Source organism: Saccostrea echinata, unplaced genomic scaffold, assembly GCF_033153115.1.
Source record: "Saccostrea echinata isolate AGI-Se365-2 ecotype Australia unplaced genomic scaffold, CSIRO_AGI_Sech_v1 ptg000030l, whole genome shotgun sequence".
Taxonomy (NCBI): domain Eukaryota; kingdom Metazoa; phylum Mollusca; class Bivalvia; order Ostreida; family Ostreidae; genus Saccostrea; species Saccostrea echinata.
Window position 1 is genome coordinate 35,194,425 of NW_026889779.1, and position 17,031 is coordinate 35,211,455.

Consider the following 17,031-nt stretch of genomic DNA (forward strand, 5'->3'; position numbering starts at 1 on the left):
GTAGAATGTTTATCGATTATCTCAAATGTTTTGTTGTGTCACATGACCGCTATTTAGTTTGGTTCCATGACGCAAATAAGGAAGATACCAACATGGCGGACCACATTGTTAACAAGGATTAACATGAAAACAAAGCATGAAGGGACAGAACACATGGAGATTTTTCAAAATGTGAGATGTTCATTTTGTAGTGTATTGTTAGACATCTTTAACTGCTAGTCATGGGCACGAAACAAAGTACGCCAGCTCAGAGACCACGGACTTTTTCAGGAAGTGGTCCTGTGCCCGGGGGTTCGGGGGCAGAAGTTGCCATGGGTTCTAGTGGGGCTACTAACACTCGTTTACGAGCTCGTAGTCTAGGACATTTTAGTGCATCAACCCCAACTGGATTAGTGATACCAGGTGGAGCCACTGCCAATGGCGAGAGGCGAGGAGCAGGATCTCCAGACTCAGATTCAAGTACCCCAGAGGAGGGCCCCTCATTTGGCAGACACTTTGCGCAATCTTTACCTTTACACCTTTTTGCACTCCAAGGTAGTATACTTATTTTCATTAGTTTGATCAAGAAAAACATGAATGTATATTTTTTTACTTGATACTAAAATTTGCAAAAGAGACAAAGGACATGTCAGAAATACATTAATTTCTTTTGACATAATATGACTTCCTGGAAACTGCGCAATTTTGGTCTTTAATGACGAGAATTGGTTAATTCAATTGGGTCCTATGAGCATGTGAAAATGAAAGTTGGTTAGTCCCTAACACATTCTGGTTGAATGTCAAAGAAGTTTATGCACTGGGCTTGCTAACAGTTTTGTATGTACCCCTGTACATACTATAATCAGCTGAATATTTCTTTTTTTCAAATACTTCATGCTGAACATTCAGTCGTGCAGATCGAACTTTATAGATTGCATTCACCATTAACAAACTTGAAGCAATATTTCTTAGATATGAGAATAAGGGTTTCTTTGGTGTTCTTTGGTTTAACAAAACATAAAAACAAAACATTGGACATTTCGATCAGGTTTAAAGATATACACATTTGACCCCAGGTAGTATGCATTGGTCTGTCTACAGTCTTATGTTTTTCATAGAGACTAATTGAACACTAAGTTATAGGTAGGTACATCACTGATTACAGAATTACATATGAAGATACATGCAATTTGTTTCAAATGGGTATTGCAACACTTATAATACATGGTCTTGAACAGCACAGCAATTCATCTGAGTCTGTGAGTCAATCTCTTGATTTAGGTATATAGCTTAAATTAGCTATATAGCTTTATTAAGCTTGATTTACATTCAGTTTTGCACTAAAATATTTTTTGTAAAAAATAAACAAAAAGTCAAGTATTCAACTATTTAATGTATGTTCTATGGGCAATCAAAAAAAAAGCTACCATCAAAAAAGCAACCCAAATCAAAGATAGTTCTGACTTTGCAGATTTAAATACTTTTAAGCAAAAGATGTATTTTCATTGCTTGGATAACTGTACACAACCTTGTGTGCGTTGAGGTGTGGATAAGTATGATTGCATAACATTGTACTGAGTTATTACCAGTCAATTATCTTGTTGACCTCCTTTATAATTTCATTCAAGAAGTAACTGTGTCATTGTGGTCACAAAGCAATTGCTTTATATATATAGCCCCAAAACTTTTAGAACTTTGAATTCAAAGTCTCTCAAGGATGCACAATTTGATGAGCCATTTTTACATGTATTGTTTTCAGAAGAGTTCAAGATTGCATGAAAACTATCACTGCACCAAAGTGCAACTTTTTGTACATGCATGCTGAAAAAAATCACATGTTAAAAAAAAAAAGTGGGATAAAATAGCAAATTCAAGCTATTCTGAATAGCGTAATAAAGCTGTTATATAGATATTTCAAGCTATATAGCTAAATAGATTGTACTGGACAGAGTTTATTATAAAATGACACATGGGCATGAAATTCATGCCGCATGATGGTGTAACTGTAAACATCCTTGCTTAAAAGGTACACATACACACGTAAATAAATCTATTTCGACTTGTATTTTGATATATAAGACATAATTAAAAGGAATTCCATTTTTTATGTCAAATCAAATGAACTGAATACACATACAAAAATGACAATTTAAAATTTATCATATATACTTGCAGTATCAGAGAAGTTTCACTTTGATCATTTTTGTTCATTTTGTCATGCATTAATTGTATTAATTAAGATATTGATAAGCAAGATGAGCCATAAGAATTTTATCTTCAATTTATAGGTTGTTAGATGTACAATGTACAAATTGCAGTATAGTTATAGGATATTCGATACTGAAACAAAGTCCTTCTATAAATCAGCATTTCTTATAAAGAGACAGTGATTTTGTTGGGAATACACAGCAGAAAAGAGACTGCAGACAATCTACGTCTTAGTTTACAAGGACCAATTAAATGATAATATGTCAGAAAATGTTTGCTTTTAAAACGTAAAACGTAATACTTAATGCTGTTAGACAATTAGTGTCTCCTTCATCTGAGGTAATACTCTTATTTGATCATTAGAAAACTTGTATGAACCTGGGTACCCTATTGGTACGACTTGTTTTCTGAAACCATTATGCAAATTTAACTTTCCTGTATATATTATGTAAACCTGTAATGAATGAAAGACCCTGAGTCAAATTCAAATAACAGGCAAAAATCCATATTCATTTTCTGACAGCATGATAAGAAAAAAATGAAATCTTCCATATTGATTGTCATTCTTGAAATCACCTCAGTGTATTGGAAATCTAATATTGATTTTTTATAAAGTTTAAATTAACATTGGTCAGCTGCCCCATTTATAGTTTTTCTCAAACAGTAACTCAGCTGATGCATCATTTAGTTTAGAGTTGACATTCTGTTATCAATGATTGTGAAATTTCAGTGTGCATGCTCTTTATATATGCCTTCAAGTTGTTGCATTTTTGGCTCATCTCAACAAAGTAAAGCTAAGCTTATATCCTATGCCATTAATTACCCTTGGTGTCAGCGTCCTGGTTAAAAATTTGCGAGAAGGTCTATTCCCAAATAACTGTAAGTCGTGCCTGGACCAAACCTGCTTGGTTGATGCATAGATCTAGGATATAAATCAAAAGTACCAGACTTGCTTCTGATACTGCGACTGATATACACTTTCTGTATGAATGACTAGGTTATAGTTATTGGAGCTAAATGTCCATTTCGAAGTGAATACAATACCCACATGGACTCAACTTGCATGGACACACACTATCAGACATGTTTCTGATGCTGCATTTAACCTACATTTTTCAGTTGATTGAAATGATTGAACAGGTCTAAGTTTTTGAGCAGACTCATTCCCAACTAACTATAAGCCTTATTGTGAGTAAACTTGCATCATGAATAATGCATCTTTAGATGCACACTTCCAGACTATCTATTGTTGATTGTTTTATTTATAAATTATAATGTGTATTTTGTCGTTGACTGATGCAATGGAACACTGTATTTCTCCAAATCAGGATTTTGTAAACTGATTGCAAGTTAAAGCTATGAACAGAGTGATATATATCAAAATAAAAGCAACCCAATCTTCCTCTGGATTGGCAATTGGATGTAGATATGTTTGATAGAATCGTCAAACTAGTTGTGAAGTATATGGATTAAAAAATTCTTTAATTGAAATACCAAAATACATTCCAGATTTGAACACTAAAATCACCAAACCTTAATATGGTTAATGGGAAAATGGTAGATTCCCACTTCTGGTTAATAATTATATAAAAGTGAAATGATTTCCTTTTGGGAAAATCTTCATTTTTCTCAAACAATCATGAATGGAAAAATTGGGTCCCACTATGTATTGCACGGACAAGGTTGCATAACCTGCTCTGGAGCAATTGTGACACGATAGCGGTGTTTTTCTTTGAAGATTGCTGTTCTGTTTTAGCAATACAGAACGAGAATACAGTGGGCGGAGCTACTTGCCGTTCTGTATTAGCCCTATATACTGTCTTGTATTAGCCAACTACTCTGTATCTAAAATACAGCATGGTCTAAAAATAAATCTGATTCAATTTATCAAAAGCACGTACAAATAGTAAATTTCTTATTATAAATTTTGGAGAAATATTTCCCTATCAAAGTAGAATGTCAAAATTTCTCAATCACTTTTAAAAGATTATTCCGCACAGAATCTACACGTTATTTCGATCCAAACGAAAAGGAAAATTCGCAGTTATGGAAAACATCCTATGTTGGATAAATTCCCGAAAACCTGTTTGCTTTCCCTGCTTTTTGTTGGGTCCCCTTCAAAATAGTAAAGCCAGTGGGTTCACAGATGCAGCATACATTAGGTGAATTTCGTAACAACCCCCCCCCCCCCCCTCCCATTTTCCACTCTTCTTGTGCAAACTCATTCATTTCAGCGTTTTGTTTTTTTTTATTTTGAATTTCATCTTAAATCCTTTATCGCTGACAACTGCTGCACATCTCTTTCACTTCATTTTCAATAAGAAAATAAAAATCCCTGACATCAAAAGTCCATCGAAGAACTGTCTGTATCACCTGTGTTTCTGATTAAACGAAGATTTTAAGACCCCTGAAATTAATTAGGATCAAGCTCCATCTACAACAAGGTTAAATGGTCCACCTTATCAATTACGTCTACTCCGTTGTCAAAACTAATCTGACTGAATCTTATGTTGTCTGTGGAAATATAATTATATACTGCAGATGCATATTCCCCGTAGAGGCCTCATCTACAGAGGGAACAAATGAACTCCGGTGGAAGTTTGGATGCTGCACTGCTATAAAGTGGGTGCCGTGCTTTTTCTTGGGTGATTGATTGTGTCACAAATCATTTAGAGAACTCGACAGGTTCTGTATCATAGATACAAATTTGGGGGTGGAGACTAGTGCTACGCACTCGTCCACCCCCAAATTAGTACATGTATCTATGATATGGAACCCATCTTGTTCTCTAAATACATGTGTAATACTTGTATTTTGAAAGTATTTTGGATGAATGTGGCTTGTCTTATTTATGGACAATGCAGTATGGATACATATCATAACATTGGGTGAAAAAAAAATGACATAAGCAGGATACATATTGATAAAAACATTCATTTTAATTGGAAAAATAATGTCTTATATGACTTTCATGATTATTTATCCCTCCCCCCCCCCACCCCCCATTAAAAAAAAAGAAAATAAGAAAAGTTTTGTATAATACATGTATATATACATTTGTTAAATTTTAATTCTAATTTTGGGTGAAATGCAGCACACCTAACATGAACACAATTTCAGTGTGAAGTACATCATAAATGGTCAGCACAGCTTGTATAACTGTCAAATGATGTTCATAATTGGTGTCATGCTTTCACTCGTATGGTGTTCATAATGCTGTTGGCCATTGACATCTTGAAAAAAAAAATATTTAAGTCTCAGATTATCACTGCTTAGAGGTAAATTGTACATAAGCCAAACGTAAATTATATATGTAAGAAGATATACAGGATTTACAAATAGATTTTTTGGGGGCGGAGAATGCAAATGCGATATGATATCAAATGTACATTAAACATCCTTGTAGTATTTTAGGATTTGATTAAGTGACCAACTGTGTTTTACATTTCATCTCAATAAATGCTCCAAAATGATATTTTAAGAAATGTCTGTTTCATTTTTGAAAATTTAATGAACATGTGACCCCCTCCCCTGCCCCTCCCAGGATGGGGGACCACATATATTTTTCAATACTGAACTGATTTCTGCTTTTCTATAGCCAAAGTGCCCAGGTGAGCAATATGGCCCAGGGTCTATTGTTCTCTTTACAATAAGGTGTACAAGATGGCTTTATTTATAGCAGAGAGCAAATTTAAAATTTGAATTCTTTTAACTTTAAAATAATGGGGGCTATCATAGTTTAGAAGTTTATATAAACTAAATTGCCAAATTTAGGTCCAATGTAAAAAGTTTCCACAATGAATTTTACAAAAGTTGAGAAATTCAAAAGGTCACAGAAATTCAAAAATAATTTGGGACATTTGTTATTTTGACTCACATAGTCACTGTGGATAAATTTTAGATACATAAGTCATGAAAGGATATAATGAAAAAAAAAAAAAAGAAATCTAGTATTTAATTTCTAAATAAAAATACACTTTTTTTTAAAATGTCTTCACATATTTGACCCCAAAATTTAACTATAAGTAAAAATCAATGTTTAAAAAATCTTATGGATGGCTGTTCTAACACCTTTTGCTGCTCAGTGAATTTACTGGGGGGAATTTGAGAAGAAAATTGCTTCATCATTTACAGATTATGTTGAGAACATATGTACATTTACTAAGAAACTGGGCACAAATAGATCCAGATTAAAGATTAAGATAAGATTAACATATTTAATATATAATCAACTTTATACTTAAATACATTCATTACTGTTGTTTTCAAGTATTATCATTATTATTTTATATTTTTTTATTATTTATTTATTTTTTGGCAAATGATGTGCTTGCTTGAGCATGCAAGCAAAACATGAAACTATGCCACTGTTGGATTAAGCTAAAAGTACATGTGCTACTTAGTATTTAGACACAAAAGTATTTTAACCTTCTTCCACCAACCACCTTAGTTTTTATAAGTATTACATGTGCATAAACTTGAATATACATAATCTTCTTTTTTTATTTACAGGCATTAAATGTCCAGTCTGTGCCAAGTTTATACCTCCTGAAGAAATTGAGTGTCACCTAGTGATATGCTTGACCAAACCTAGAATCAGTTATAACGGTAAATGTCGTACTATATTTCATGTCTTTAAGGATTAACCTTAGTGTATATATATACCCAGTTCTTCACTTGTTGATACATGTATCATACATTATATCATCAATGCTTTTTACCGTTGAAAGATTCATCTTGATTCACCCTGACATGTATGTTTTGTTCAAATCACAAACATACTGGTAAACTACACATATGTACACGTAGCACTAATTTTGGTTGTTCACAAACTATGAAGAAATACATTGCTCCACAACCTGTAGGTCTTGTTCGCAAGGCTGGCATGGTATTCAAGCCGATACATCCTACTTGTAAATGTCAGTTAGTACTTACACTCATGAAAGCTCAAGTACATAGAACTGTTTGAATACTGATACCATTGATTATCTCATCGGGGGGCATTATCTGCATTGTTTCACAAAAAAACTGGAATCGGCATATAGTTTCAAACTGATAGCATCAGTTGTGAGACACATTTTTTTTTTAAGTACAGGAAAATGATGTGAGATTCACCTTTGAACATACGTCCTATTGCAAGACTTTTGAACTTGCTGAAAATCTTTGAATTGCTGTGAAATGGAAAAAAAAAAAACGAAAGTTATGAAATGTTTTTAAAATAGGTAACATTTGAATGTTTTAAAGCTCATCATTATTTAAAAGGCTATTTTTCTTAGACTTCAAATTATTGAATTTACGTGAAAGTATACCCAACCCCTCAGGCTTGTGTTTAGGTGTCAGTTCTGTACTGAATTTTGATTTCCTGACTTGAGTATTAGTTGTCCATATATATACTGAAAAGTTATTGTTAGCCATTTCAGGTAAGCATTATGACTCGTTGACTCTTCTTTGATCAAAAGTGTTTCATTTTACTATTAGGTCTATTTGAAAACTCTTACCAAAAAGCAGATTGTTAAGTTGGTCATAAAGAAGCTTGTAATTTTGCTTAAGCAAACACACTTTGACATTTCCTAAGTTCAGATTATATGGAGTGAAAAGGCAAAATTCTTACTTAAGATCAAGAAGGTCGCAAAATATTAACTAGGTCCTTTGTCCTTTGAGGAGATTCATTTCACTCGCAGTCTTTGCTTTTTTAAGGAACGTATGATTTTTATTTATTTAATTTTATATTTATTTTTTTCTTTTGGCCCTTAGAAATAAAATTTTAAGATTGTTAAGAATGAACTTGTTTAATATTTGTTCCAAGATTTGTTTGAGATTGTTTGTAAGAGAAACTGTTATAAAGTTGTCTGTAAACTTAGACTTAGGATGATTTGCAGCTCCTCGTTTGATCAATAAACAGACCTGACTGTTCTCAATATTTTATATGTTAGTGGCAACAGTCTAAGAGCTTACAAGCATTTCTTGGAATTGGTCCACTGCAAACATGATGAATATACATAAAAGTTTCATTATATTCTTTGTAAGGAAGTCTGGATTTTTTTTATCTTAACAGGAAGGAATCTATTTGGTATAAATACTTGATATAATGGTGTAACTGACATACATTTTTTTTATACAGAAAAAAATGTACAGATCTATTTTGTGTGAGGGTCTTGGTTGTACAGTATGTGGGTATTAAATAATCTTATAAATTTATTAATTAATGATGTTTGTAGAACTTTCAGTATTTATACCAAATTATTATATTTTTAAATTTTGGTAGAACAATTTATCAGTTTCTTAATGTTCAGGTTATAAAACTTTGTACACATGTACTAACTGTCCTAGATTTTGACATATTTTTTTTTTTAAACGTAATTTCAGATATAGGTGTATTCATTCAATGTCAGACACCTAAAGAATTAATTAGCCACGAGTGCATGTATTACCCTTAAGTGATTCACAATAAGCTGCTTTTTTATACTTACAGAAGGGTGTTCGAAGCGGCCTGAGATAAATCATTTTGTCCTGAATTACGCATGTTAAACTCTGTTTCCTTTACCTATTAAAGCTCTGTATATTTTACTCCTACCACTGAAATCTCTTGATTGGCTACAATTGTTTTTAATAATTTTTACCAAATGAATACCCCGGTAGATTTTTGAGGGAGGAGGGGGGCTTGAAAGGGGGAGGGGAAATTGAAATGGGAGATTTACAGATTTTTGTTAAAGATTTGTGTTACATAACTGCTTCATATAATTATGAAATGAGCTACTCTAGCTATGTATAAAATTTATTCATAATTGCATGATTTAATTATCATTTTTTATGAACAGATTTATTACCTGGATGGAAGTTTCCTAAATTTATTTAAATTCCTTATAAATTTATAATTCTGACAATAAAGATAATAATTATAAAAGAGAAGGAAAAATATTTTTTTTAAAAATTGAAGAAGCCTATTCAAAAACACTAGGCTACAATGAAAACCTAAAGTCAGGGTGTTCTATCCCTCACAAGCAGATAAATGTATTAACAATAATAAACCAATAACTTTCTTGTCTCGTGTCACTTGTTTAAATTTTTGGCTCAACATTTCAGGATATGCTAGAAAAAGGTTCCATGAAGTGAATAAGCTGGTCCACAGAAAAATACTGTAATCACCATGTCAGTCCCTTTGTTGATACTGTCATGTGATGCAATAACTGCAGTGACTTGAGTAATTTTTAATGTCAGTGGCTATATTAAATCTAATACATAGGTAGAGCATCTTGTAGAGTATGGTAAAACATAAAAAGGAGTCGCCTAGCTTATCGATTTGCACTTGATCAAAGGTCATGGTCAGAAGGCAAAGATAACTTGATAAGATCAAACTTAAGAATTTTGTGTGACTTAGTGTCAGTTTCTTATTTTAATGTACTTGTTATAGTGGATCGATCAGCTCCACTCTGATGCTGGGGGGAGGGAGTACTTACACATGTACATGTTTGGGGTTCAAAGGGTCAAAGTCCAGAATATGTATGATGACATTATACAGGTATATGCATCGCATAATTTGAATTTTTTTTGGCTACAGACTGGTGACCATAGAAAACAGTAATCGTTTAGTCAACTGTTTTTATTATGTACATGTACTTCCTAGTCAAATGGCCCAAGGGACATTGTCTTAATTTTTGAGAGAAAATGATACAGTAAAACTTGTCCAATCTGGGCACCATTAGTTCCAAAGAAATTGGCCGGATTAGACAACATTCCGGATTAGACAACATTTTAAACAATTGAATTGAAGTGTTGGTGATCTGTTTTATATCTTCTAATTGAATTTACTGCAAGGGACTTAAAGTTTACAACGTATTGTACAAGATTTTGGATTACACAACACCCAGATTAGACAAGTTTCACTGTATATTTAATCACAGGCTTCATGAAAGCTATGTGCAGAGGTCATAGATAGGTCAAAATATGATTAATACCATCACTTGGATTTTATTTATTTTTCACAAACAGATAAACATTATCGTAATTTGTTCTAATCATGAATTCATCATAAAGTTATAATCTCACTCATTTATCTTCTTCTCAATTACAGTCAAGCCTTGTTAATCAGGACATTCATGTTCCTGAGCAAATTGTCCGAATTATTGAAGCATCCACATTACTAAAACATACTTGGAACATTTCAGCTGGAAGGTGAAATGTCCTGATTATTGGCATCTATATTAACGAGGCTTCTCTGTACATAAAAAAAAGTCTATATACGGTAGATGTACACATTTCATGAAAACAATGACATCAGTGCTTGACATGATTTTGAAATTGTTTTTTAGAGGATGTCTTAGTAGAAGACAAAGGGGAATGTGTGATATGTTTTGAGGAACTGGAGAAGGGGGACACCATCGCCCGATTGCCCTGTTTGTGTGTTTACCATAAAGGGTAAGGTATAAATAGAATATCAAAATAATAGCAATAAAAAAGTTTTTTTAATAAGCTGATAAAATTAATTAAATATTTCCTGTATCAGTTAAACTAATTACTTTTTCATGGATTTTATTTTAGTGCATTAGAATTACATTTCTGATTAAAAAAAGATTTTGGTATATCCCTCATTAATTGTAATGTCAAGCAGGAAATTAATTGGATTAAAAGAGTACCTGATTGTAGAAGGTCAATATAACATTTATAAACTTAAAAATAATCTTATTTATGCATGATTTACTTAAAGGGTCAAGGTCTAGGAAATGAGTTTACACTATCTTTTGAGATGCTAGATCCATTATGATGTCATAATTAATTAAAGCTTTAAAGAAGAGGTCAAGAACACATAAATTATCATTTCTGAGAGATTGTAAGGCAATCTGGACACATTGCACTTGTCTAATATGGAAAAAAAACACCCGTAATTGTAGCTGGTTCTCTTCATTTTTCATTGAAAATGACAGTTTAAAATATTTTATTGTCATGTTTAACCCCCCCCCCCCCCAAAAAAAAAAGAATGTCCTGATACACATTATTTTACCAAGCTTTGGTTATAAAGCAATATAATTTAAGAAATTCATTTCTCAAATTTGAGAAATCTGTAGGCATTTTTCATTATAGTACTGTAGATCTTGAACTCAATCATTTTAACCAGCATCAGTTATTGAAATTTCCTATTTACCTTATAAGATAGCTATAACTCTGTATAGAATGTTGATAGAATCTTCTTATTTTCAGATGTATTGACAAGTGGTTCGAGAAAAACCGTTCTTGTCCAGAACACCCTTCTGATTGATGGGAAGGTCTAACTACCGGTATTATAACTTAAGAAGCACAGGTCGACAGAGATAGGTATCACTTCTTGGGCCAGAGTGACCATGTCTAGCAAAACATACTGATAAATATGGGCTTTCATTGCAAACTTCATTTACTCTAGTGACTGTAATCTTCATGCTGTATGTTGATTTTAGGTGCTAGGTCATTAAAATGCGGCCTAGTAATTTGAAAATCGCGACAAAGGAAACCCCTCATTTCCTGTTGAGCATGTGTATTTAACCTTTAGTGAAACAGTTAGTGCTGGTGCATGTGTATGTATCACGACACAAGTCATAGTTTTGCATCTAACATCCTTCAGGATTCAGGTCGGGAACTAGTTTAAGGATGTGTCCGCTGCAACTGCATATCATAGATATATTTGAACGTTTCCCATAATTTGCGATATTCACAACTCATGTCATATTTCAGCTTTTGTTTTTGTAAACATAAATCTATATTAGATTGGTAAATGTATATATATAATCTATATTTCACTTAATGAAAATAAATGATGATGGAACCATATGTATTGTATCATTATGAGATTACATTGTCCTCCATGTTATAATGGTATTTGCTTAATTTTTTCAAAGGTTCATGGCTGATTTAGGTCTGGTATCGAGATTATTTGTTACAGAACTAATTTTTGGTTTCACATGAATTTTCAAATCAAGTTTTACACCAATGAAAGGTAGCTATATTGTCAGGCTACAATTCACATCTTATGAAATATACTAGAAAAAAGATGTATTTATGAATGAAGTGTGGTGGCACATATAAACACTGTGGTGAGAGAAAAACCAAAACTATAGATGCAAGTTAAGATTACCGTAAGTGTAGATTAATTAGATATTTTAATGAATAGGTCTCTGTGCATTTAGATGAAAAAATAATACCTATAATTATTTTGAAGTACCGGTATCAGTATAATAAAATTGTCTTGGACAGTGTTATTGAAAATGTACTCTATATACTTGCCTATAAATCAGTTCACCTCTAAGTCAGTTGTATTTTTTTGGACTATTTTTTGAGGAATTTGGCATTGACGTACCCGCTTATAAGTCAGAACAGTTGATTATCAGAATCTTTTGTCAATTGCAAATCAATATTCTGTTGTATTTACTTGTTTTAAAGTAACGTTTTTGGGTATGGCATCATAATTTTTGCATATGGATAACCTTAAGTCTTCCTTTCATGCACGCATTAAAGAATCTTATTAAGATTAAGTTTTGACCTGTATAAATGATTATCATTGGTTTTGTTTTTGTTTTTTTTTTTGTTTTTTTACAAAATTACCATATTTCCTCTTTCAGAAAAATACCAGTGTTTGTAGGACTCACTTGTAAATCTGACATTGAGTTTTTGTCCAAAATTGAACTCCCAAATCTGACTTGTAGGCAACTATATATAGAATACATGTAGTTTATGAGGAAAATAAAACTGCTTTTGTTTTAGATTTGACAGGGGTATATATCCTCTTGCTCATGCAGTGCAAATGCTTTACACATATATATACTTATATTTAATTCTATCAATATATTTAGGTTCTGTTTGGATGTCATTTGAATGGAATAGGTATTCTTTTGAAAAAAAAAAATCCCAGATCTTATGTATAATATGTTATTTTCTCATCAGTGACAGGATAGATCTGTTTTTGTCAGTAAGTAAACACATAGTACTAAACTATGGTAATAATAAAAGGACCAAAAAACTTACATCTAGACCTAGAAATGGTAAATTGCTTTAAACAGAAATTTTGATGATTTTTTTAAACTGATAAGGAAAGCAATTCCTAGTTGACAACCCATTGCCTTTTCATCAGTACATGAAAATTTGGGAAAATGAACCTTCAGTCAAAAAAACAATCAAAATAATTTGCATCTTCATCTGACTTAGATTGAATATGTGCCATTTGAACATATATTTCTTGGATCTCTTTCATGAACACACACACACCACTAGGCTGCAAAGATGGGATGGCAAGATTTTTTAAAGAATATAAGATTGCTGTAAAATCCAAGAGTTTATTGAATTATTGATTTGTCAATTAAAGTAATGAATTTTTTTTTCATCAAATGCATACATTCTATGTAATGTTGAGAGAGAATTGTGAAGTTTTGAGGGGAAAAACAGAAATGCTGATTTGCAGTATGTGTGTAGCACTATGTACTTCGTATTTTTTACGCTGATATTGGACACCAATAAATTCTTCTAGGGCTGAATACATGATATAAAACAAATAGGAATTTACAATAGTATTTATTTAAAACATTGCATAAATTGTATTTTGCTTTTTCATCTTTGAAGAGTGTACTGATGAAAATTCACAATAGAAGGTAAACTGGTTGAAACTGTCATTTTCATGATTTGAAGACCATTCTCATGTTATTTTTTCTGGTCAAAATGTTAGTCTAAGAGTTGATCTCGTATAGAATTATACAAATGCATATGAATTAAAACATTAAAACAATTGACTAGTATTGCTTTGGTGTCATTAAAGTAAAATAATAGAATAGCATTTAATTTTTCCTAGAACTGACTTGGATAATGATTATGAAATTAACTGGTTTATAGGCAGTGCCTTTTTTCAACCTTCATTTCATGAACAGTGTCAGAAAAGCACAAATTTTGTGATAACAATTGTAAATTTTTTCAAGGAATTTGAACAGAAATGTCAACTTTTTTTGTGAATATTACATGTAATAGGGTTGATTTATGTGTTGCAAATGTGTTATAAAGCAACAAAATATGCATACACTGTATTTATTTTTGGGAATTGTGTTGCCTTATGTCAGTTAGAATGGTCACGAAACTTTGATTTATAATGCAGATTTTATTGTTGTGCTTTATTTATTTTTTTTTATTAAAAAGATTGTTTCATGTGGAAATCAATATTACTCATTTTGTAGTTTTTAACCCTATGACTTTTTTTTTTGTTTTGGTAGTAAATATTGTTCATTTAGAAATGCAGGGAACAGTTTACTGTTGTAAATGTAAAACAACAGGAACACCTGGCTCCGGGGCCATAAAACTTAGACGAGCTCACTTTTGATCTCAGTTTTACCAAAGGAACTAATAGTGGAAAAGTGAGACTGAGATCAAAAAAGAGCTCATCTAAGCTTTATGACCCCGGAACCTGAGAATTTCCATCAGTGGAATGGAAAGCTCTGATTGACAACGTTGGGTTTCTTTGCTAATGAAAGGAATTTGTCATTATCAGTATTTCCAATGATGGAGAGCAGTACGTTCACAAATCACAGTATCTCTTTACAAGTCTTTCACTTTTTTCCCCCGATACTTTTTGAGGATCATTCCTCAGCAACATAATTAGCTATATTAAAAAAATCAAATTAAACATACTAACCACATATGTTTTGATTGCTATTCAATAATCTGTTTGAAAAGTTGTATTGTCATTTCTGAAAAGATCAGTCATCACTCAGATAAGTCTATTTTTTTTTGTTTGTTTTTTTCTGTTATGTTTTTGCAATATATGCAGATCATTTTGTAAATTTTTCATGTTTGTGTTTTATTTGTAAATAAATTATCATTTTATACCTTTTTCTTCCATTGTCTATATTTCTCTTCACAATCTATGGTATGCAATGACAATGGTACTTTTTCTCTCTCAAGATTTCCCTGAAGCAGGCTTTTAAATATATTTAGAATCACTTCTAGTGATGAAAATATTAATAATTGATAACACTTATATAAATTAATTTGCTGAATCAGCTTCATACAGATTGTGCAATCCATTAACATTAAAATGTTGCCCTCAACAACAGTTACTGCTGATCACATTCCCTTTGCTAAGGTCAGCAACTTATGATGACCCCCACCCCCTGGGAATCGGACAGTGTTTCCCCTTCTCTGAAATGTAAAACCAGGTCATAATAATTCATAAGACTTCCTTTGATATGATGTATTTTACTGAGAGATTTGCTGGCATTTGAATAGCAAGAGGCCCAGGGGCCACATCGTTCACCTGAGCACTCTGGCTATGAAAAAGCAGAAATCAGTCTTGAAAAGTTTTGATATAAAAGTGGTTCGAGGGGGTGTTGATTTAAACCAATTTGAATCTATACTTCATAGGGATGCTTTTTAATTACCTGAGGATGCTTCAGTTTAAATTTAACTAATTATGGTTTTGCTGTTCTTGGGAAGATTTTTACAGATTTTTTTCCTATGTAAAACTTATAGCCCATTGTGGCCCCACCCTACCCCAGGGGGGTCATGATTTGAACAAACTTGAATCTACACTACCTGAGGATGCTTCCATATGAATATGACCAATCATGGCTTTGCTGTTCTTGAGAAGAAGATTTAATTTAAAGATTTTTTCCTATGTATTCCTATGTAAAACTTTGATTGCCCATTGTGGCTCCACCCTACCCCAAGGGGGTCATGATTTGAACAAACTTGAATCTACACTGCCTGAGGATGCTTCCATATAAAAATGACCAATCATGGCTTTGCTGTTCTTGAGAAGATTTTTGAAGATTTGTCCTATGTAAAACTTTGATCCCCCATTGTAGCCCCAACCTACCCCTGGGGCTCATGATTTGAACAGACTTGAAGCTACACTACCTGAGGATGCTTCCATATAAGTTTCATATTTCCAAGCACAGTGGTTCTTGAGAAGAGTTTTAAATGATACCATTAATTTTTCATGAATTCATAATTATCTCCCCTTGGAAGAAGACGTGGCCCTTCATTTGAACAAACTTGAATCCCCTTTATCCAAGAATACTTTGTGGCAAGTTTGGTTGAAATTGGCTCAGTGGTTCTTGAGAAGAAAATGAAAATGTGAAAAGTTTACAACAACGACAGACAATGGGCAAATTTCGATCAGAAAAGCTCACTTGAGCCTTTGGCTCAAGTGAGCTAAAAAAAAAAAGACTGCTTTCATTTAGATAATTCTCCTTAGATATTGCTTGTATCAGTTGATCCTTGCATATTTACAAGATTGGATATTTTTTGTCTTCCCAGTGTCAAAACTGTAAAAGTGGAAACTTTGACAATGTAGAAACATTGACAAATGACCAATACTTTGTTTCCATTCAATAATTTCTCAAAGAGCAAATGCAATTTTTTTTATAATAACTCCAGATAAATCTATTGAATTTGAGGTCAAAGGTCAAAATTTATATATTGCTTAATATGGTTTTCAGATGATTAGTTCTCCTTGAGCTTTTGCAATATTTTATATCAACTACCTATAAGAATTCAAACAGAAATCTTTTTTGAGGTTAAAAGGTCATGGTAAAAAAAAAATTCATATTGCATTTTTTCCATATAACTTCAGTTTTCTTCAAGCTTATGAAATGAAATTTTATGTCCTAACTCTTTATTATTAAAAAGCCCCCCCCCCCCCTCTTTAGATTTACATGCCAAAATATCGAGTTCAAAAATTTATATAGAGTCAAAGTTAGACTCCAAGTTCTCTTTTTTTCTTTAAGCTTTAATTTAGCTTTAAAATTTAAGTCTCTAAGATGATAACTTAGGAAAGACCCTTATTGATTTTGAGGCCAAAATATGAAAAGTCAGGATCAATCATTCTTTCTCCATCTG

General features: G+C 32.3%; 1 protein-coding gene across 1 annotated transcript; it reads left to right on the forward strand.

Moving 5' to 3' along the window:
- Positions 1–42: 42 nt before the first annotated feature.
- LOC133197775 (E3 ubiquitin-protein ligase ZNRF2-like) lies at positions 43–15,017 on the forward strand. Its single transcript, XM_061333982.1, has 4 exons — positions 43–534; positions 6,700–6,795; positions 10,497–10,602; positions 11,383–15,017. Exons 1-4 carry the CDS (start codon positions 222–224, stop codon positions 11,438–11,440), a joined length of 573 nt encoding a protein of 190 aa, XP_061189966.1. The 5' UTR covers positions 43–221; the 3' UTR covers positions 11,441–15,017.
- Positions 15,018–17,031: the final 2,014 nt, after the last annotated feature.